We start from the raw sequence: 24,040 nt of genomic DNA, 5'->3' as shown, positions 1-24,040 counted from the left end.
GGAGTTCTTAAGAACTATGTAGACTCCAGGTTGGGCAACAGTGAGATCCCGTCTCAACAAAACCCCTAAAAACCTGTGTAAAAGCAACATTCCCACCCAAGTTCTGGTCTAGGGTCTACAATTTATTAGTCCTAACTGTAATGAAGCCCTGCCACATCTGAGCCCAGGCTCTTCTTCCCCAAATATCTGCTGCATCCACTTGAAGGATAGAAGCAATTCACTTAATATAGATGAAAGCTAAACAAAAGCTGTAAAAGTGATATACAAATGAATAGTAGTATTACTAGGATTAGTATGTTAAATGAACACTCATGACTGAAAGGTCTTAGAAATGATATGAAAGAAAGCTAAGAATTAGCCTTTATGTTGTGAATTAATAAATACAAAGATGTACTCAGAACCTAGTAGAATATATGCTTGTATGCTTGTCTTCTTTCAGAGGATAGTCGAGAGTGTAGGTGAGTGTTTCAAGTGAAAGTATTTGATTGTTTGACATAGAGAAAGGTAAAAGAACAGAATATCTGAAGATAAAGTAACTATAAAAAGCTCAGAACAACTCCTTTGATTATTCACTTTGAATAAGTATAATAAAAACATGTTTTTCCTTGTCTGGTGGACAAAGGCAAAAAATAACATTTAATTACAGTAAAATATATATTATAAGTCATACTTTGAGAGAAAGCAATTGGTTACAAGATTTCTATGCTTATTTCCTGGGTGACACAGCTAACCTCTGTGACACAATGTGCCTATGTAATGAACCTACACATGTATCCCTGAACCTAAAATTAAAAAACAAACCAAAAAAACCCAACAGATTTCCTTTTTCTTTTTTTTGAGACGGAGTTTCGCTCTTGTTGCCCAGGCTGGAGTGTAATGGTGTTCTCAGCTCACTCCAACCTCCGTCTCCCAGGTTCAAATGATTCTCCTGCCTCAGCCTCCCAAGTAGCTGGGATTACAGATTACAGGCTCCCACCAGCACGCCCGGCTAATTTTTGTTTTTTAGTAGAGACAGGGTTTCACCATGTTGGCCAGGCTGGTCTCGAACTCCTGACCTCAGGTGATCTACCTGCCTTGGCCTCCTAAAGTACTAGGATGACAGGTGTGAGCCACCACACCCAGCCAGATTTCCTTTTTTCTGAGACAGGGTCTTGCTCTGTCACCCAGGCTGGAATGCAGTGGTGCAATCACAGCTCACTGCAACCTTGACCTCCTTGGCTGAAGCAATCCTCCCACCTTAGCCTCCCAAGTGCTGGAAGTACAGGCATGCGCCACCATGCCTGGCTAACTTTTGTTATTTCTTTTCATGTAGAGACAGGGTCTCCCTGTTGCCCAGGCTGGTCTCGAACTCCTGAACTCAAGCGATTCTCCTGCCTCAGTCTCCCAAAGTACTGGGATTGCAGGTCTGAGCCACCACACCCAGACTAATAATTTCTTATTATGAAAATTTACTGTATTTATTTTAGTTGCTGGGATGTAGAAAAAAGATACATTAAATAAAACACCTTTATGAAGGATATGCTATAAAAGTACATTTTTATGTTTATTAATGGTGAAAATAACCAACAACATTCCAACTAAATGTGTAATTCTCTTCCAAAGTCTACCTTCAGATGACTGAAAAAAATACATGAGAGAACTGGTTCAACAAAAGTGCCATATTAAGTGGCACATGGTATCTCTTCTATTACTGAAAGCCTTACACAGTGTCTGACACATAGTAGGTGTTTAATAGATACTGAATGAATGAAAGAATACTGTAACTTCCTGAGATAATTTTTTTAATAATACTGTTATTGGTTCCTTAAAAATTCAATTAATAATATGTATTTGCTGAAATAGTCAACCTTTTCAAACTTCATATTATCAGATCCATTCTCACTCTGTCACTTGAACTGATATTAGCAGTATAATTCTAAGTGAAAATAAATCAAATACGAATTGACTCAATGAATCAATACTACTACTCTCTCTCCCATGTTTTGAGATACAGAAATCAATAAGAAACAAGACAAATGAGCTGCCTATTTTAAAGTACCTCGAGCTGTTTTTCTTTCTCCCTGAAGTTTTTGAGTTCACAGTGATATCTGTGCATTTCTGGGGGACCAATTGACTTTTCAGTGGCTTCGAGGAGTTCAATTTTGCTGAGTTTAGCAAATTCTCCAACTTTGTCCTAGAGCACAAAAATTAAATATTAGCAACTATCATTCATTTACAAATATCTTCAAAATGTATTTCACCCAATGCTTACACTTGTCAAGGTGAAACTCATTAAAAAAAACCTTTGAGATATAAACCTTCTGTGCATTATTCTTTAGAATAATGAAGATAAACTTAGGGTATAAATTGTTATCTTTTTGATCATCTTTAAAAATTTTCTGCACCAATATTTCAAGGTTGAAATGTTTACATATGTATAATAAAAGTTTGGGAATAAAAGAACACATAGTCTGAAGATGAAAATGATCACTGTTTATTACATATCAGTTGAAATGTTAGAGGGTTTAAAAAGAAAAAAAAGGCAATTTCAAACATCTACTTCCGGAGATAATCTGACACCAGCTGATAAGTGTTAAAATAAACAAAAAACTTTTTAATGTTTAAGTTTTATTTAATTTGCACATTATGAAATCATCATTGTGTTTCTAAAGAAAAATGAAATTAATCAATAAGTACTAGTTACCTAGTTAATGCTGTCACTAGACAGCATTCAAAGTCAAATTTAAGAGGTAATATGACTAACATTTAACATACATTGTCAGCATTTTTTATTTTTAATAAACAAACTGTAACATGATTTTAGAAGGTATACTTATAGGAGTTTTATTATATCAAATATTTTGTAAACTCAAATATATCAAATATTATATATGTATAACATCTACAAACAAAAACATTGACTAAAAAGTTGTTCATTAATAACATTTTAAGGGTCTACAAACAGAAGCACATAGCTATCTGAGCTACTCTCTGAACTCAAAAAATAATACTTTATTTCAAAATACTCTAATTTAGACTTTTTTTAACTAATTGAAATTTTCCAAATTACTACAAATTAATAACATTATACTCTAAGTGATGAAATAATACCTTTACAAAGAACTATAAGAGTGCTATGTTCAATTTAAATAATACCCTTTCTATGGCATAGAAAGGAAACACTATATACAAAATTTTCCCATCTTTACATTTATTTCTGTCATACCTGAGGGAGAAACTGGCAAAGATTCCCCACTTGAATATTTAAGGCTGCAACTTGCTCTTCCACTACTTTCTGGGTTGTAGATTTTTTGTTGATGAACCAAAACGACTGATTTTTTGCCACATCAATCTCACGGGTGATTACAAGATTTCCAGAAGCTCTGAACCTAATTAAAAAATAATTTAAGAATCTTTATATTCAAAATATATAATTAGTTTAGAGATAAAATTTCAGAAATTCTCTTGCACCAAAGGTGCCAGATAGAATTATTATTATGATTTTTATTCCTTTTGATATTTTGGCCCCTTCCAAGAAGGAAACTTCGGCATTTTATTAGTCATAATACCATAATTGACCACATCAGTTACTTACTCAACATTCAAAATTATTTAAACTGTTAAAATTAAAGCAAATGTGAATACTAATTCATAAACACTACTAGAGGAGTCACATATGTGGAGCTGTTTATCCTTTAATTATTATGCTATTCTTTAATCACATGTGTTGACTGCAATTCAAAATGTGTTAGTATATTAAAGGGTAGAGCAGTTAAATCTTGAAACTCCCCCTGCTCAGAAAACGTATGAATGAAAACTGACTCTTAGGCATTTCCAGAAATAAAAACTACCCATACAGGTAGTCCATGGATTCCTCACCACGTACTCCACTCTGAATTCAGAGAGGATTACCTCACATGGATATAAAGGAACATTAAGCAATATAGAATCTGAAAGAAGGCTATTTACTTATTTCTTGCTTTTAGAAGTACTACTGCTCCACACCTCCCATCTATTCATCTTCTTCACTGGGATTCAGCAGCATGTGGTAGAAAGATAAATTATTGGTATCCAATCGCTAAATGACAATAATAACTTATAAATGTTGTATGTATATATTACATTGTAATCAGACCACTTGAAACAGTAAGATTGTAGGACTTTAAAGGAAGTAGTTTTAAACTTTCATTTCCAGCAGAATGACTAATAAAGTACCCTTACTGATCCTCCTGCTGTAAACAACTAAAAATAATAAAATATTAAAATATCTTCATAAATCAATTTATCAGTTAGCATGAAAGTAAGGAATTCTGGCTAACATCCTAGTATAGGTGAAAACTCAGAGTGGAAAAATAAAATTGGCTTTCATCTTGAAGGCATTCGCCCAATCAAGTGATCTTGAGGATTCACTTTCATGATCTGCTGGTAGAGGACAAAAATAGACAAAGCCCACAGCTATCCAAGGTGGAGAGTCCAATAGAAAGCCATACCTAAGCGATACACCCTTGCTGTAAGGGTAAACTAGAAATACTTCATTGCTACCACCACAAGCTGAAAATTCTGTACACTGTGATTCTGAATTGAAAGTATTCAATGGTCTCTGGCAGAAGTTAATAATTTACTCTGCCGGAATCTATGTTATCTTAAAATAATTAACACAGATAAAGTTCTAAGAAGAGTAGTTCACTACAAACACACACACAAGAAAACAAAGTATCAAGAACACTAGCAGAAATAACATAATGCAGAATCATAAATGAAAAATTTGAAAGATATTTGGATGACTAAGAAAGCATAATATGTCTAATAAGAATTCTAGGACAGGAGACAAAGAATGGGTCAATGGCAATATTAAAAGAGATAATAAATAAGAACTTTCAAAAACTGATGAAAGACACCAAACCATAGGTTTAAGAGTGTCATTAAAACCAAGAAAAGTAAATAAAAAATAAACCCACACCTAAATATATATGAAACTAAAACACTTAAAAAAAAGAAATGAGTTTACAAGCATCTCAGAAAAAGAGAATGATTACTATCAAATAAACTAAGATCAGATTCACATCAGAAGACAACAATGAGAAAAAGAGAATGATTGCTATCAAATAAACTGAGATTAGATTCACATCAGAAGACAACAATGGGGCCAGATGTGGTGGCTCACGCCTGTAATCTCAGTATTCTGGAAGGCCAAGGTGGGAGGATCACTTGAGCCTAGGAGTTCAAGAGCTGTCTGGGCAACATAGTGAGTGAGATCCCATTCTCTACAAAAAATAGTAATAATAAAAAAAGCCAGGCATGGTGGTGAGTGCCTGTAGGCTGAGGCAGGAGGATCACTTGAACCAGGGAGGTGTCAAAGATGCAGTAAGTCATGATCATGACAGGGTGAGACCCTGTCACCAAAACAAAAACAAAAACAAGAAGACAACAATGATATTATACTATACTGTGAATATGAGAAAAGAGACCTGTCAATATAGAATGTTATATCCATGAAACACATCTTTCAAGATTTAGAGCAAAATAGTATCATTTTCAGATTAAAAACTGAGTGTTCCAACAGAAAACTCTCATAAAAGAAAACTTTACAGAATATCCTTTTGGCAGAAAGTGATCCCAGAAAGAAAATCAGAAATGGAAGAAGGAATGAAAAGCAAAACAAACAGAAATATCTGAGGTAAATTCTAAATAAACATTGACAGCATAATATATTATATTAATAATAATGTTTTGAGGAGTTTTAAAAAGATAGAAATTTAAAAGCATGTAAGTTCAGAGAAGTTATTAAGAAGTACTGTAAAATCTTTGTTTAGCAGGAAGACAGATATTAAGTCTGAACTCAAACAAGTATTCCTGCTAAAATTCCAGTAATCACTAAAACAAAAGAATGCATAATTTCCAAGACAAAAGAGAAGGAAAAATGAAACAAATACCCAACAAAAATAAGAAAGAAAAGAAATGCTGAAGAGTGTGAAAAATAAAAAGCAGAGAATAAGACAGTAAAAATAAGTTCAAACATATATTTGTAAATTGATTATATGCTTTACTTAAAAGATTCCAGAAAAAATAACACAGCTCTACCAGTTTAAATGAGATAACAAAAGATATTAAAAACATGAAAAGAATGAAAAAAGACAACTAGAAAAATACTGGGGTGGGGGGAACTGCCAACTACATTAATGGTAAACTAAATGGACTTTAAGGCAAAAGAAAGATAGAGGTCAGTATCTAACAACAGAAAGTTGGATTCACCAGGAAGATAAACAATTTTAATCTTAGATGCAACTAATAATGTCCTAGAAATACATAAGGCAAAAATTGACAGGACAAGGATAATTAACAAATCTGCATAGAGGAATAGTGTAATACACCTTTGTCAGTAATCAAGGTATCAATCGGACAACTGAAATCAGCAAAAATATAGAAGATGTGACAATATAACTAATAAACTTGCACTAATGGACAAATACAGAACACTGCAGGTATCTGCAAAAGAAAACTTATTTTTTCAGCCAAAGAACAATTACAAAAGTTCACTACAAAAAGAAAGAAATTTCAAAGGATTAGTAACATAAAACCAGTATCTCTATATATATAACTTCACTACAAAGTGGAAACCAATACTAATAAGAAAATCCCTACATTAGAATTAGAAACAATTTGTAATTATGAACTCATAAAGAAAATATTCAGAACTGAAAAACAGTAAATACTATATACTAAAATTTGAGAGATAGCGCTAAAGCAGTAAGTGGGGTATTTTTAACCTTAACTGTTCATATTAAGGTAAACAAAAGACTAAAATTAGTGCAATAAATATCCATTTCAAAAAATGAGAATCAGTAAAGAATAGAAATTAATGAAATAGAAAACCATAATATAAGACAAATGCAAAAGTTGGTTCATCGGAAAAGACTACTAAAATTGACAAATCAATTTTTAGAAGACAAATACTGCTTTATATAAAATAATACACATATAATGAACTCATATAAGAGGGTAATATTCATGTCAATAAAATTTAAAACTAAGAAGAATGGGAAAATCCTTTATGAAGTATAAATAATCACAGTAATACAAGAATAAACAGAAAAATCTAAGCAACCGATTGCTATAAATAAATGAAATCAGCAGTTAGAAAAAAATTAAATCAGTATAGTTAGAAAAAAAAGCCAGATGATTTTTTTTGCAAGACCCCCTACAATTCACATCAGATTATTTTTAACAGTAAGATTAACCAAACATTCAAACCACAAGTATCTTTTTTTTTTTTTTTTTTGAGACAGAGTCTCGCTCTGTCGCCCAGGCTGGAGTGCAGTGGCCGGATCTCAGCTCACTGCAAGCTCCGCCTCCTGGGTTTATGCCATTCTCCTGCCTCAGCCTCCCGAGTAGCTGGGACTACAGGCGCCTGCCACCTCGCCCGGCTAGAAACCACAAGTATCTTTCACAAACAAAATACAGATGTCAAAATCCTAAATAAAATACTAGAAAACCAATCTAGCAATGCATCAAAAAAAAACTACGACCAAACTGGGTTATTCTAAGAATGCAAAATTGAGCAAACATCAGGGAATTAATTAATTCTTCAACTTAAATGATATAACCAACTCAATAAATACTGATAATAAATTCTTTGTTCTCAATTTACTTGACCTATCTAGCAGTATCACACACAGGTGATAGACAACGGACTCCTCCTGAAGTTGTTCCAAGTACTGGTTTCCAAGTACTGTATTCTCCTGACTCACCAGCCAATTCTCAGTTTCCTTTCCTAGGTTTCCCTATGTTCAATCTCTAAACGGTGCACTGTAGCAGATACGTTCTTAGAACTCTTATTTGTTTTATCTATCTCTGCTTCACTGGCAATTTAATCCATCATAATACTAATGATTTCCCAAATGTGTTATCTTCAGCCCAGACTTCTCCAGGAATGACAGGTTTATATATCTAACTGCCCACTAAAAACATTTTTACCTGAATCTCAGACCTTTTTGTATGCGTGTGGAGACGGAGTCTCGCTATGTTGCCCAGGTTGGTCGAATTCCTGAGTTCAAGCAATCCTCCCGCCTCTGCCTCCCTAACTGCTGGGATTACAGGTATGAGCCACCGTGCCCAGCTCTGCCCGAGTATCTACTAGGCATCTCAAACTTTACCATGTTTGTTTTTGAAAAGTTCTTTTTTTAAAAAAACATTTTAACACATCTGAAATTGGGATGCACATTTCAAACTATCTGTGCTAGTTTAATTTTAATTGGAAGCTACAAGTGGTGGCATCTTGGTTCAATGATGTATGATCTACCGCCAAAACCTTGTGCAGTAGGTCTGTCTACCTCAGTTAATGGAAACTCTACCCTTAATCATGCCAGACACCCTGGAGTCCTCCCTGATGTCTTGCTCCTTCTCCCATACCCTGTATATAATTCATAAGCGAATCATAATATAATTCATAAGCAAATCATAAGCTACCATCATCTCTCATAGGATTGTTCTATTAGTCACTTAACTGATATTCTTGCTTTTGCCTTTGCTCTCTTAAAGTTTACTTTCCATACAGCAACCCAATCTGGTTAAACTTTTTATGTTACATCACATCATTCCTCTGCTAAAAACCAGGTGGCTTCACGGCTTATGCAAAATAAATGCCAAGTCCTTACAATGAATACGGGCTTTACTTCTTGATATTTTCACAGCTTATCTTTCACTATTCTCCTCCTTCAATGTGATCCAGTCACTGTGGGTACCACTTTAGAGCCTTGGCATTTGCAGATCTCCATACCTGAAATACTATTTCCCCATTTATCTCCATGCTCATTACCTTCCCTCCTTCAGGTCTTTGCTTAAATGCTATCTTCTCAGTGAGATCTTTCCTGATCAGGCTATTCAAAACTGTAAAACTCCACTCTGTCACTCCTATCCTCCTTTTCTGCTTTATTCTATGTAGCACTTATCATCACCTAACATAATATGTATTTTACTTATCTAACTGTCCCTCCTTATGCCCCAACTATAAATTCCATGAGGGAAGAGTATCCCCAGTGTACAGGTACTCAATAAATATCTGGAAAATGACTACATAAATATATGCCACAGATTATTCTACCCACCATTCTACTCAAGGAATACATGGCCAGTTAGTACATTTGTTTAATAGCAATAATTTCAACAACTAATGATGAGCTGTTTTACATTTGGTACTCTCAAGGCCACGTGAACCTTCGTGGAAAAAGTGCTTGACATTTATACACTTAAATTTTATTTATGTGTAGGGTGTTAGGTAAAGCTCTAAATTTATCTTTAAAAAATTAACAGATAATTATCACAGCTCAATTTGAATAATTTACACTATGATACTGTGATATACAGGTTGAGTATCCCTAGTCCAAAAATCTGAAATGCTCCAAAATACAAAGCTTCCTGCGTGCCAACATGACATTCAATGGTAATGGTCATTGGGGTGTTTCATATTTCAGATTTTCAGATTAGGGATGTTGAACCGATACGTGTAACGCAAATATTCTAAACTCAAAACAAATCCAAAGTCCAAAACACTTCTAGTCCCAAGCATTGCAGATAAGGGATACTCAACCTGTATAAAGAAATATGTAGGCTGGGTATGGTGGCTCATGCCTGTAATCCCTGCACTTTGGGAGGCCAAGGCGGGCAGATCACTTGAGGTCAGGAGTTCAAGATCAGCCTGGCCAACAGGGCAAAACCCCGTCTCTACTAAAAATACAAAAAGTAGCCATGCGTGGTGGTGGGTGCCTGTAATCCCAGCTACCTGGAAGGCTGAGGTGGAAGAATCGCTTGAGCCCGGGAATTGCAGTGAGCCGAGATGGTGCCACTGCACTCCAGCCTGGGCGACAGTGACACTCCATCTCAAAAAAAAAGAAAAAAAATGTATTTAGTCTCTGTCCTCAATTCCTGACACATAACTCCTAATCCCTTGGAATTTCCTAGGTGACAAGTGTGTCTTTTTCTAATGAGGCAACTCTCGGTGGGCTTCTGGATGTACGCTGGTCACTAGAAAGATAAAAGCCACGAACAGAAGCTTAGAACCTTCAGCCCCACCAACCTACCCCTCATCCTCTGGGAAGGGAAGCAGGACTAGAGATTGAGTTTCTTATACCCATGTGATGAAGTCTCCATAAAATTCCCTGAACCACGGGTTTCAGAGAGCTCCCAGGTTGAGGAACACATCCATATCCTGGGAAAGTCTGGAAAGAAGCTCCTGCACTCTGGACTCTTCCAGACCTCGCCCCGTATTTTGCTAATCATCTGCACCTTCTGTAGAATCCTTTATAATATATGGGTAAACCTAAGTGATTCCCTGAGTTTCATGAGCCATCCTAGCAAATAACTGAACCAACAAAGGGGTCCTGAGAACCTCAATTTACAGCTGGTTGGTCAAAAGTACAGGGCACAACCTAAGACTTGCAAATGGCTTATGAAGTGGAGGGCAGTCCTGTACGACTAAGCCCCTAACTATGGGTCCTGCACTAATTTTTGGTTAGTGTCGGAATTGAACTGAATTGTAGGGTGTGGGGGAAAAACCCACACATCTGGTGCAGAAGTGTTCTGTGCTGTGTTGAGTTTGAGAACAGCAAAAACAAGTTTGGTTTTTCCTATCTCTTAAAATATCCCACACTTAATTAAACTGCCACTTTTATAGTAAGTTCTCATGTACATTTAGATCTGTTCCTGGTTTCCACATTCTGCTCCTCTCATCTTCTATACCAGTATCACATTTATTTTAAATCAACAACTTTACAGTATACTTCAACATGTGGTAGACAAAAATCTTATTTACAACTTTGCTTTTTAAAAATCTCCTTGGGTTTTCTGGCACATTTATTCTTCAAGATGAAGTTCAGAATCAACTTATAAACTTACCTGTTGAGACTCTCATTGTATCAAATGTATATATTAATTTAGAAAGGATTGACTTTTTTTGTTGTTTTTTTGCAGACAGAGTCTCACTCTGACACTCAGGCTGGAGTGCGGTGGCACAATCATGGCTCACTACATCCTCTACCTCCCCAGGCTCAGGTGATTCTCTCACCTCAGTTTCCTGAGTCTATAGATGCGCATCACTAGGCCTGGCTAATTTTTGTATTTTTTGTAGAGATGGGGTTTTGCCATGTTGCTCAGGCTGGTCTCCAACTGCTGGACTCAAGCAATCACTTGCCTTGGCCACCCACAGTGCTGGGATTACATGCATGAGCCACTGCACCTGGTCTGACATGTTAATAATATGTTAATAATGACATTAACTTTATGTTTCTAGGAACATATCACTCGTCTCCATTTCTTCAGGTCTTGATTTTATATTCTTCAGTAAAATTTTATCATATTTTAATAAGTTGGGTATTTTAAAATTTTCTTTTTACTTCCATGTGTATCTTTCCCATCTCTATATAAATAAAAACTTTCTGAGTGAATTTTTATAAAAGATCGTTTCCTCATCTCATATCAAATGGTACGGCTATCAGATAATCTTTGAAGGCTTGTCAGCTAAAAAATGCCACAACTTTCCACTAATATTCCAAAAGCAACAGTCTCTAAAAAATCACCTAAACAATGTGCACATTTATGTGTAAAGGATTAAAATTATATATACCAAGGACGGTCAACTGGTTTCATCATAAACATCAACTTTAGTCCATCAAAAATAGCTGCCAAGAATGGCCAATTGAGAATATCCAAGCTCAAGGGAAAAGAATACCATGATGAATTACTGGTGTCATAAAGGAGAAAATAAAAAATGGTGGCACAAGTACCAAGTCCTTGTCATACATAAGATTCACCAAACTATTAACAGTAGTTATTTACAGAATTAGGAATAATAGCAAGAAGGCTTTTATTTTCAACATTATACACTTCTACATTGTTTGCATTTTTTAAAAACAAGCAACTATTACTTTCAAGATCAGCAAAAAAAAAAAAAAACCAAAAAACAAACAAAAAAAAACCCAGATACTTTAAATTTGTGAAAAACATTGCAACTTCATCATGACTACTTAATATAGTTCTATTTCATTACCTGCTATAAACTTATTTCCCTGATAATTTTTTTTAAATAAAACTCTCACAAGTTTTTTTTGTTTTTGTTTTTTTTGGGGGGCACGGGGGGCAGAGTCTAGCTCTGTCTCCCCGGCTGGAGTGCAGTGGCGCCATCTCAGCTCACTGTAACCTTTGCCTCCCAGGTTCCAGCAATTCTCCTGCCTCAGACTCCCCAGTAGCTGGGATTACAGGCATGCGCCTAGATAATTTTTCTATTTTTAGGAGAAACGGGGCTTCCTCATGTTGGCCAGGCTGGTCTCCAACTCCTGATCTCAGGTGATCTACCCACCTCAGCCTCCCCAAAGTGCTCAGATTACAGGAGTGAGCCATCACAGATGGCCTACAATTTAAGTTTTAAAAATATATTTTTTAAACCACTTACTTATCTGGATTAATTATTCTTTAAATATTATTTCCAATATTTATGCCATAATACTATATTAATACTCTTTTCTAATCATCAGAAAAACATGAATATAAACTAAGAATTTTATAGGAAAAAGGAGTTTTAGCACTTCTAACACTTACAATTCAATTTCAACCATGCCTCTGGAACATCCTCTCTTCACAAAAAAACCAACCTAAGACATAAAAAAGAAAGTGAGCTGTGTAATGACATTCCCAGGTTAACAATCCGAGATTTAGCAGTCATTATTATTTGTCAAATTAAGATTTTTTCAGGTACCACTTATATGTGCACTCCCGTCACTTTCTAAGGTATCCCTCCCAGATCTGGGTTCCTCCATTGTTCCCTCCCACAAATAACAACAATAATAATATTAGGTAAAATTTATTGAACTCCTATGCACTCCATAGCCTCTTACAAACTTCGTGACAAAGCCAGTAAGTGCCAGAAAAAGGATCTGAACCCAGGAAATCTGGCTCCACAGCCTGTGTACTTGGACACTATATTAAACACCCAGAGAGAAGAGAAAATGCCTGTGGGAAAACACGTCCTATAGTATAACCACTGAGCACTCAAACCTCCTTATTGCCATTGAAGACTTCCTACAGTCGCGCAGGTGAAATATTAACAACCATGCTAATATTACCTATCCCCTTAATGATGTAATTGCCACCAAGCATCGTTTTAAAAGGAGCAATACAATTGAAATTTACATGATAAAGTAGACATATCTGTGCCAGTTTCTATATGCTTATGAGTCTAAGCCCGAAAACAAAGTCTGAGCCTAAAAAAATCAGACTGGATCTTAAATCAGTCTATAAATAAGTGATAAATATTAAAAAAGGTAGAAAATACACCTCGCAAGTAACTTTTTTAATAGTGATGACAGTGATGACAACAGCTAGCATTTATCAAGCATTTACTATATACTGTTGTGCTAAGCACTAAACATGTATTTTCTCATTTAACACTCATAAGCAACCTTGAAGTATACATTCATTTTATAGATGATAAAGCTGAGTCCCAGAAAGATGAAGGAAAAAAAAAAAAGCCTTATCTTGTAACCACCAGGTATAGCCTAATACTTAAAAGTACAGATGTTAACATCTACTATCTAGGTTCAAATCTCAACCCCATCACATACAAGTTGTTAGACATTGGACAGTTGCTTAACCTGCCTGTTTCCTCACAGGGAAACAAGGACATCTATGTAGGAATGCTATCTGCCTATTAGCTTGTAAGAATTAAAATACTTGGTACCAATGAGGAGGAAAAAAAAAAGTCAGGAGGCAGTTCTTATCATAAAGTATCCATACATGTGGTGTAGAGTATGTTTTTGTTATATTTTTATATTAGCATTTAAACAAAAATAAATTAAATATTCTTGCTGAGAACTTGGGCATCCCATAAATACAGCTGTGCACTCAAAGGGCTGCAACCTGTCATCTAGGAAACACTGCACTCCACAGCCTCCTTAAAAATCCTATCACTCAAAGATGAGAAGAGATGTGTTTTCATGACAAAAATCAACATGAAAAAGTTAGTAAAAATTGTTATAGCCAATTCATTCCTACTGTACAGCCCCTGGAGTACAATCCAACAGACCATTACAAAGAGATAGGGATTAAATGATCTGATAATTAAAAAACTATATATCAATATTCATAAAAATCTCAGTTGGTCCTTGGATGCTATCTGTTCCAACTCTCCCATCTTTGAAATGAAGAAAAACTGAAGTTCAGATAATTGCTCAAGGTCACAAGGTTAGTTATTAACAGAGAAAAGTATCTTCTACCTAATAAATGTCTCCCATATAGCACTAAACACACGCATACACATTTTAAATAATTTATAATCTTAAGGGGAATTTGCTTCCATTTTGTAACCGTCCATTAAATTTTAATTTTTTGTTATTATTTCTATCTTAATAGCATTGTGGTCAGTATATGGTCTATGTGGTGTCCATTTCTTGAAATATTTTGACACTTGCTTTATGACTCAGTATACAATTAACTTTTAGAAATGTTAACTTGTGCTTGAAAAGAATGCAGAGTCTCCAATTGTTGAGTGTACTTTTTATAATATAGCCATTAGTTCAAGCTTAACTTTATTGTTCAAATTTTTTGTAGTCTAATTTTTTTATCTGATTGATCTACTATTATTGATAGCTCTCCCAGTACAGTTATGGATATGTCAACTGCTTGTTAGCATTCCGCAGATTTTGCCTATACATTTTGGAGCTAGATTATAAAGTGAGTTGGGAACTGAATTATCTTCTAGTGAATTAAAACTTTCGTCAGTGTTTAATGACCACTATTATCTCTAAAAAGACTTTTTGCTCTAAAGTCTGTCTTGCCTAGTATTAATCCAGCTACACCTACTTTCTTTTGTATATTTGCCTGGCATGTATTTTTTTTCATCCTTTCACTCTTAACTTTTCTGTAACACTTTATTTTAGATATGCTTATTAAAAACAAAAGAACTAAACATTGTTTCATTTCTCCATTCTAACAGACTTTATAATGAGTTTAGATCATTTATAATTAGTGTGCTTATATCTGCACATATTTCTACCATCTCATTTTGTGATTTTTATTTTATTTTTCTTGAGACAGAGTCTCGCTCTTGTTGCCCAGGCTGGAGTGCAACAGCGTGATCTTGGCTCACTATAACCTCCACCTCCTGGGTTCAAGCAATTCTCCCGCCTCAGCCTCCCGAGTAGCTGGGATTACAGGCACCCGCCACCATGCCTGGCTAATTTTTGCAGTTTTAATAGAGACAGGGTTTCACCATGTTGGCCAGATCCTGACCATGGCCTCACAAAGTGCCGGGATTACAGGCGTGAGCTACCACACCCAGCCAACGTTTTGTCATTTTTAATGATCTCATTTTTTGAATCTGTTTCTTATCTCCTCCTCCTCCTCCTTTCTCAAGACTCCCTCCCTGTTCGGGCAGTATTTTTCCGCCACCCACTCTCATGAATATGATTAAGTGCCCTACACAGGTGTACCATTTTTATCTTTTACACTGTATTTTTACTGTATGTTTTCTATATTTAGAGATGTTTACATAAGTACAATGTAGGCCATTGTGTTACAACTGTCCACAGTATTCAGTACAGTAACATGCTCTACAGGAGTGTAGTCTAGGAGCAATAGGCTACACCATATAGCCTAAGTGGATAGTAGGCTATACCATCTAGGTTTGTGTAAATACTCTCTATTATGCTCACACAATGACAAAATTGTCTAAAGATGCATTTTCTCAGAATATATCCCCATCATTAAGCAACATATGACTGGATTTTGTTTCTGCCCTTTCTAAATTTACTCTACGGTTCCACAAGCCAAGTGCTGCATTTAAAAAAAAAAGGCATCATTTCTAGCATTTTAGGTGTAAGGGACTTGGAGAATCCTCTAGCATTATCGTCCAAAATACTTCTAGAAATGAAAATCTCCTTCCAGTTTCTTTACCTGCCAAATTTATTCCTTACATTCACGCACTATTAAGTTTGCTATACCCAAGGAACTGAGGTGTAGAAATTGATGTTACTAAAAGCAATTAATAGTTCTGAATTTTCTTAAAAAGTACTTATGTTAACTCACCTTATCCGCTCGTCCCATGAAAGCAGGTTTCCCAGCTAAACCAAGGCAAATGGCACACACAATGCTCGACTTCCCTGTTCCATTGGCTCCAATGATCATATTCAAGTGGGGTCCAGGAGATACTTCACAAATATCATATGTTCTGAATTATAAAGAGATGAAATTACTAAGGAGAGATACAAAACCACTTTTTCTTGCTTTACATTATTTATGAGATTCCTCAAATTCCTCTAAAAACTAGCTAACCTTGCAAATTTAATTTTTTAATAGGTTTTCAATAAACAACTTTAGAAAGAAAATCTACCAATAGAAGAAATGAAAAGGCAGTAATGCATAACTAAAGAATATAATTTCATATAGTTTCTTCAAAAGTTTGCTGAAAAAAGTGAAGTTTGATACTTTGTTCTTTTTTAATAATTACAAAACACTGGACACTATATCAAAGATATTACACAAAATAATTTTAAAACAAATTTTATAGGAGAGGCCATGACTTACCTTAAATCTGAATTTTACATTCATATTTCTTTTAAATTATAATGCTTAATGGTTATTCATATTTTAATATTTCAAACAATCTAAGCAAATTTTTAATTACAAAACTGAAGATATATCTCAACCCAAAGGTTCCATTTTATTAACTTTTAAAAATTATTTTCCAAGCCAGGCACCATGGTATGTGCCTATAGTCCCAGCTATGAGGGAGGCTGAGGCCAGAGGACCAGTTGAGCCTAGGAGGTCAAGGCCAGCCTAGGTATCACAGAGACACACCAACCTACAAAACAAACAAAAGTTGAAAGTTGTCTAGTATTCTAATTACAGTTAGCATCTAATCTTTATTAGTTACTAGTGACAATTATGACAAAATGTGAAACAAACTCTGACTCAGACATTCTTTTAACTCGCCTTTGAATACTCTTAATTTGAACCCATAAAAAGTGTCCTTTGTCCACAGCATTTCAGTTAGCTCTCAGGAAGCTGCCAACTAATTCCTCATGAATAAATGCTTAGCCTGCTATTCACCTGCTAAGTATATAAATAACCAAGCGCACATTAATATTTTAAGAAAATAATGATTTTGAAATGTCAGGTGGTAATCAAAATACAGGTGGAAAAGAAGTATTTTCTGGCAGGTTTGCTAATCCCATACCTCTACACAGCATGTGCTATATCTTTTTAGCCATTTTGTTCTGCTAGCACCTGGGTCCCAAAAGAGCTCTTTATAATGGTTACAATAAAACCAGTTTGGGAACTTCAGAAATGTAGAAAATTATCTGACATAGAACTTCTTACTCTCAACACATGAAGTCCCATTCTTTTAACACTTGGATTTCCTGTTGTGAAATCTCTGTGTGAATGCTATACTAAAACAATGATGTAACTGGTATTTAAGAAAACTGAACAGGAAAAAGCATGAGAATTTCTGGCCTATAAGATATGCATCAATATTATAAATAGGGAGAGTAGCCAAAAACAAAGCTCCTGTATTTTTTTTTTTTTCGGCGGGGTTGGGCGGGGGGATTTTTCTTGCCTTCAACTACCCAAATCAAGCCTCTGCACTGTTTAAAATCGTTCTTCTGACTCTATGATGTATTTATGGGGAATTCCCTTATTATGAGCTTCCTTTCCTCTGAGCTCCCTCTGAAAGAGCTATTGGTAAAGACCCACCTTCTTATCATTCCATATACTTCACAAGGTATCTCATGTATTCTCTATGGCCTCAATGATTCCCTCTTTCTACAAGTCTTTGAATACTATCTACATGCTGAAAGTAGTCCAGATGACCTCTATGTGCAATGATCACCTCAATAACGCTATTTGAATGTCCCACAACAGTCAACTTAAACTTAACACATTTAAAACTAAACCCACCATCTTTCCCATCCAAAATCACTCTTGCGGTCTCTTAGTGAATGGTATTATCATTGACACCATTGCCCAAATCAGAAACCTCGGCATTAGTTTTGCATCATCTTTGGTTCTTTTATTGCTTTTGACTCCACCCAAACCACCACTCCATCATCCAATCAATCACTAAGTAATGCTGGTAGAACTGTAAATCTGATGTCACTTGTTAAAAAAGAAAAATTAAAGAAAAAGGAGGACCTATCATAGCTGAGTTTCATCTTTTTCTACTTTTTATCTCCCTTCCCTATTTTCTACTCAGACCTCTAAATTCTACCTATAATGTACTTCTTTCAGTTTTGTGACTGTAATTCCTTATTTCTCTTAAGTCTTTGCGTGTGTTATTCCTTCAGCCTCCAAGTCTCTCCCTCCACTCCCAACTCCATTTGACTTGGTTCACTCCCTACTCTCTTCCAGGCCATTTAAATTATCTGACTACCCCTCTTATTTCCTTGCTAATTCTCCAAGCTCACCTTTCTCTACCTCTTGCCTAAAACTCAAAGGCCCCTCATTAAAATAAACAATAATATCTCACCAACCTCTGCACTTCCAGCTACTTTTTCTTTCTTCTCTTTACATCCAAGTTTTACTTTCTCACCCTCATTCATTCTTCTATGGCCTGCAAAGTTTTCTGCTTCCACTGCTTCATTAAAAGGTCAAAGATTCCTCAATTGCTAAATACAGTGGGCTCTTTTCAACCCCGCTATCTGACTTCAATGTAGCAGGTGATATTTTTGAAACATTGTTTTTCCTTGGCTTCTCTGATAATTGCCTCCCATTGTTTTCATCTTACTTCCCTGAATAGTTCCTTCTGGCTTTGAGTCCTTCCTCGTTTCACCCTTAAAAGCAGGCATTCTCCCAAGACCCTGTACATGGTCTTCTAGTCCTTCAATTTATAATTCCTATTGAGCAATCATAACCAGTTCTGCAACTTCATCAATCACCTGTATGCATGACTCCCAAATCTCTCATCCGTTCATACTTTCCTCTAAGCTCCAGACTCTTATATTCTGCCTATAGAACATCTCTCTTAGATACTCCAAAGGAAACTTCAAATCACAGTATCTAAGAGGCATTTATTATTCTCCTCAAACTGCTCTCTCTTCTGAATAGCATCTGACCAATTAGCTAAGGCAAACACCTGGGAAAAATGCTGCATTCCTCCCTTTCCCCCATGCCTCAATTATTCTGTAGCTGGATCCTGCCAAATCTCATTCCTTCACACTCTGATCATCTCTTGCCTTCGTATTGTCTTTTTGCTTCCAATCTTGCACCCTTTCTAAATCATCCTCCACAGTGCTTCCAGAATAACATAAAACACATGTCATTCCCTGTTGAAAACACACCGTGGCTGCCTACAGGATGCTGCTGGAACTTCTTAGCATAGTAAACATACAGGTCTCTCAATGGTTGCTTACCCTGTCCAAATACTCACTCACATCCTATACTCTTGCCTTACTAAAACACTTGACACTTTCTAAATATACCAAACTATTTCAGACAGTTCCTTCTGTCTTCAATGCTCTTCACTTCTTTTAAGACTTTCCTATCTTCTTAGGCGGGTGCAGTGGCTCACGCCTGTAATCCCAGCACTTTGGGAGGCCGAGGTGAGTTGCTTGAGCCCAGAAGTTCGAGACTTGCCTGGGCAACATGGTGACACCCCATCTCTACAAAAAATTTTTAAAACATTAGCCAGGTATGGTATGCGCCTATAGTCCCAGCTACCTGAAAGGCTGAGGTAGGAGGATCACTTGAGAAGGGGAGGTACAGGCTTCACTGAGCCCTGATCATGCCACTGAGCTCCAGCGTGGGCAACAGAGCAAGAACAAAGACTTTCATATCTTCTCTACAAAGCCCTTTCTCATACTCGTGGACAAAACTAACCACTTCATCCTTTGTGAAGGATCCTGATATATATGTTGTTATGGTATCTAACTCATTTGATTACATTTATCTTTCCTGATCTGGATTCAAATAGCAATGCAACTACTTAACAGCTGTGTAAAACTGGGCAAAACAACCTACTGAGCTTCTTTCAGCAACGGAAATTATCAAGATAGAGTTGTTATGAAGAAAGAATGAGTGCACTGTGTACCTGGCACACAACAGGTGCCTGAAAACAAAAAAGGTAGTATTGTTAAAATACAATTCTGTTATCCTTATGCCACTATGTGCAAGTTTAAAAAAGACTTCAGGCCGGACACGGTGGCTCACGCCTATAATCCCAGCACCACGGAGGCGTGCAGATCCCCTGAAGTCAAAAGTTCCAGATCAGCCTGGTCAGCATGGTGAAACCCCGTGTCTACTAAAAATACAACAACAACAACAAAAAAATTGCTGGGCGTGGTGGGGGGTGCCTGTAATCCCAGCTACTCGGTGAGGCAGGAGAATCGCTTGAAACTGGGAGGCGGAGGTTGCAGTGGGCCGAGATTGCGCCACTATCCTCCAGCCCGGACGACAGTATGAGATTCCGTCTCAAAAACAAAAATTAGCCGGGCGTGGTGGCGCGCACCTACAGTCCCAGCTACTCGGGAGGCTGACCCAGGAGCCTGAAACCGAGAGGCAGAAGTTGCAGCGGGCCGAGGTAGCGCCACAGCACTCCATCCACCGTGGGCGACAAGAGCGAAACTCCGTCTCAAAAAAAAAAAAAAAAGACGACTTGGAACAGATTCACTGTGAGGTGCTAGGCAAATACATGATATATTTAAAACTTACTAAATTCTAAAGTGATAACTAGTTGTCTGAAGGAGAGAGGGAGGAACCAGGGAAGAAAGCTGGGTTTAGAGGGGTCAAGGGGTCAAGGGTCAAGATCCAACAATTGCCAGGAAGGTTTAATTTTTTTGTACTTGTAACCTCCCATCCCAAACAACCTTTACCGTCTTATCTACTCCTCTGTGGCAAATGCCTACCCTAAGAATCTGCCACAGCATCCCCACCACGCCGAATTAACTGTTGCCTCCTCGTAAATTCCCGGGGACAATACTTCTGTGAATTACAGACCAGGGCCGCTATGGATCGCGACTCCCAGCGGGCAGAGACCTACTCCCTCGTACAACTACTACCTGCTACAAGACGCTTTTGGAAAACCTTGGCGGACTAAATTTAAAAACCACATCACGTAAGGCACACATCTACATCATACACGTCAATCTCCACAGCCTTCGTAGAAAAATCCTCATGGGAACCCCGGCACGAATTCAAGGCCAGACCCACAAGCCAGGTACACACCCACACGCCCACGCCCGCGCGCAGCCGGCGCCCCGGGGCCTGCTGGACCGCACGCCTCCACACCCGCGGCGCGGCCTCCCGGCCACTCACAGGAAGTTCTCCATCGAGATACGGACGATAGAGCCCTCCACGAAAGGCCCGGACGACTGCACCAGCGGCAACTGCGGGGCCGGATTCTTCCTCTTGCTCGGGACCTCCGACGAAGGGTCTCTCGGGAGAGCTCTCTTGGAAGCCTGGGGGCTTGGAGTTGACGTCTTCTTGCTTGGAGTCGCCATCCTGGCTTTCTCAGCGCCCCACAGCGACTTCCGTTCCCACCGTCCGGCAGCCCAGGCGCCCAAGCGCCCCAGCGCCCGGCTCCCGCGCGAACTGCCGCGAACTGCTCCCGCGCGCTCGCTCCCGCGATCTCGCGCCGCGCCTGCGCAGTTCAGATCCGGAGCGTCAGCGGGCCCACCCAGCGCCTCCTGCTCTCCGCCTCGCAGAACTAGGGCCCGACTAAGGGCGGAGCAGCAGACGGGACTGAGTGGGGACCTCGGGGGACGTGGCAACGGGAGTTTCTTCTCTGTATATTTCAGCATTCAGATCCTTTTTTGTTTTTTTTCCACTCAGGAAAAGATGTCAATTGCATTTAGTATTTTGAAAGCCACTTTATTGCTTCCCGAGCCTCAGTCATGTGTGGTGGGAGGCAGCTGTGGGGGGCACCAGGGGCGTCCAGGGCCGCCAAGGCCAGGGGTACGTTAGGCCCTGCTTGCTCCCACCCCTTCCAGGTGCCCGCCTGAGAGCTCCCGGGCACGCCCATCCTTGGCTCTTCGTCCTCTTGGTTTTCTTCCCCGTTGCTTCAAATCAGGTCCCTGTCTCAAAAACCCCGAAAAAGAAATACTCTCAAATAACTCTGCCCGACGCTCCGTGAAGGCATCGTGCTAGGCGTTCTCAAACTCGTGGAACGACTACACTGCACAGGTTATCCTCATTGCTTCTCTGCTCCTTGCCTCCTAATTCTCTGGTTAAACTTCCGCCCCCGAGGTTTCTAGAAATCCCTGAGCTAGAATGCGCAGCCTTCATTAACAGGGTGGTTCTGCTTCCGTCTGTTCACATTCGTCTAGTAAGCCCTCGCATTAAAGAGGAGGCGGCGCACCGAGGCCTGCCTAGATCTTTCCTTCAACTAATAATGAGTGTCTAACCTACAAGAAACTGGAGCCGTGGCAGTTTAGAAGCCTGCCAAGGTTGCATCCCTGGGAACTTATTTTCTGTTGTGGGAGACAGGAAAAGAACAAGTGAATCAACTGAAATTAAAAAATTCCAACTTAAAGCTGTTGGAACTTGAAATTATTCAGAGCCTTGCGAAGAATGTGGCTACGGGGCCTGAGTCCTATGGCGTACAGCTGCAATGTCTGCCTTGTTTTTTCCTGTAAATAATCAGGAAGACCAAACAGAGACAGAGGTAAGACCCCCTCAGATCACTATCCCTCTTCATAGATTAATATAGTTATCCTCCTTGGAATGGAGATATCTATAACTAATCTAGTCGCTGTGTTTTATGCTTTGGTCTTGTATTGAAAATGTACTCCTGCTGAACCTTCTCTGCTTTTGCCTACGTAAATGAAACCTTAACTTCACTTTGGAACATTGACCTTATTTGTTTGGAGTTGGTGTTTCCAGGTGGCTGTCCTCAAGCTTTGCGTTAGAATAAACTCTACTTAATGTTATTTTATAAATTTCACTACTTAAGGTTGACACAACAAATGATTAGGATAATTTCAGACTGTGACAGGTGTTAGGAAGAAAACAAAATGAACCTGATGGGTGGGAGGTACGGAAGGTCTCTTAGCGGTGGTGATGTTTAAGATAAACCCTGAAGGACAAGAGGAAACTGTGGCATCTGAGAAAAGAGCACCCCAGGCAAAAGAATTTTGCTGGAACATTCCAGTAAGGACGAAAGCTCTGAGGTGGGAAGGCCCGTGTGGCTGCAGAGCAGTGAACAAGGTTGCATAGCAGAACCTTGTCCATCGTGGAAAAGCCTGAATTTTATTTTTAAAGCAGTGGAAAGCCATTGCATAGTTTTAAGCAGGAGAGGGCCATGATCTGATTAAAGCTTTTATTTTTTATTTTTTTATTTGTTTTTTTTTTGAGACAGTCTCACCCAGTTTCCCAGGCTGGAGTGCAGTAGTGCCACCTCAGCTCACTGCAACCACTGCCTCCCTGGTTCAAGCGATTCACCTGCCTCAACCTCCTGAATAGTTGGGATTACAGGCGCATGCCACCACGTCTGGCTAATTTTTGTATTTTTAGTAGAGACGGGCTTTCACCATTTTGACCAGGCTGGTCTGTAACTCCTGACCTCGAGTGATCCACCCTCCTCAGCGTCCCGAAGTGCTGGCATTACAGGCATGAACCACAGTGCCTGGCCTTAAAATTTTAAAATAATCATTCTGGTTGCTGCGTGGAAAATGGATTAGAGGGAACCAAATGTGGAAGTGGAAGGCCACTTAGAAAGCTGTTACAGTAGAACCCTGATTCCTGACTCCTACAACAAAGCTCCTTTTCCAGGTCCCTGCTTCTTCCTCTCACAGAAGGACTCTGCTGTCTCCAAAAGTTATAACAGAAAAAATTAGAGTAAGTAAAAAGCATGTGAACTTGTAGTTACTGGAAATTTTCTTAAATGCAAATGAAAATGAGAGAGACGGAAAGGAAAATCATGAAAAAATTCAGACTGCAGAAGCAGCCTGCCTGAAAAGTCACAGCAACAGGCAAAAAATAAAACAACCTTGGGAAAACCTCAGGTTGCACCTGGACAGATAGACAGCTCTAAACACAGATAAACAAGCACAGAAGGAGTGGGGGAGTCTCGACTTCATACTCA

At 38.2% G+C, this 24,040-nt stretch overlaps 1 protein-coding gene and 1 long non-coding RNA gene across 7 annotated transcripts in view; one reads left to right on the top strand and one right to left on the bottom strand.

The window, feature by feature from the left end:
* SMC5 (structural maintenance of chromosomes 5) overlaps positions 1–21,562 on the bottom strand; it is a 104,525-nt gene extending 82,963 nt beyond the window's left edge. For all 3 annotated transcript variants that reach the window (XM_050760907.1, XM_050760908.1, XM_050760909.1), the window contains exons 1-5: positions 21,274–21,562; positions 16,051–16,192; positions 12,568–12,620; positions 3,206–3,368; positions 2,039–2,173 (exon numbers count right to left, since the gene is read on the bottom strand). In XM_050760907.1, coding sequence (XP_050616864.1) covers positions 2,039–2,173; positions 3,206–3,368; positions 12,568–12,620; positions 16,051–16,192; positions 21,274–21,458 — 678 coding nt within the window. In that variant the 5' untranslated portion in view covers positions 21,459–21,562. The remainder of the gene's footprint in view (positions 1–2,038; positions 2,174–3,205; positions 3,369–12,567; positions 12,621–16,050; positions 16,193–21,273) is intronic.
* Positions 21,563–21,610: 48 nt separating this feature from the next.
* LOC126937482 (uncharacterized) overlaps positions 21,611–24,040 on the top strand; it is a 48,187-nt gene continuing 45,757 nt past the window's right edge. For all 4 annotated transcript variants that reach the window (XR_007719738.1, XR_007719737.1, XR_007719739.1 and 1 more), the window contains exon 1: positions 21,611–22,621. This is a non-coding gene — a long non-coding RNA (uncharacterized LOC126937482). The remainder of the gene's footprint in view (positions 22,622–24,040) is intronic.

The sequence above is a fragment of the Macaca thibetana genome, chromosome 15 (genome assembly GCF_024542745.1).
Source record: "Macaca thibetana thibetana isolate TM-01 chromosome 15, ASM2454274v1, whole genome shotgun sequence".
NCBI lineage: Eukaryota > Metazoa > Chordata > Mammalia > Primates > Cercopithecidae > Macaca > Macaca thibetana.
The sequence above is the reverse complement of the archived record's forward strand: the minus strand, read 5'-3'. Positions and strand labels throughout refer to the sequence as shown.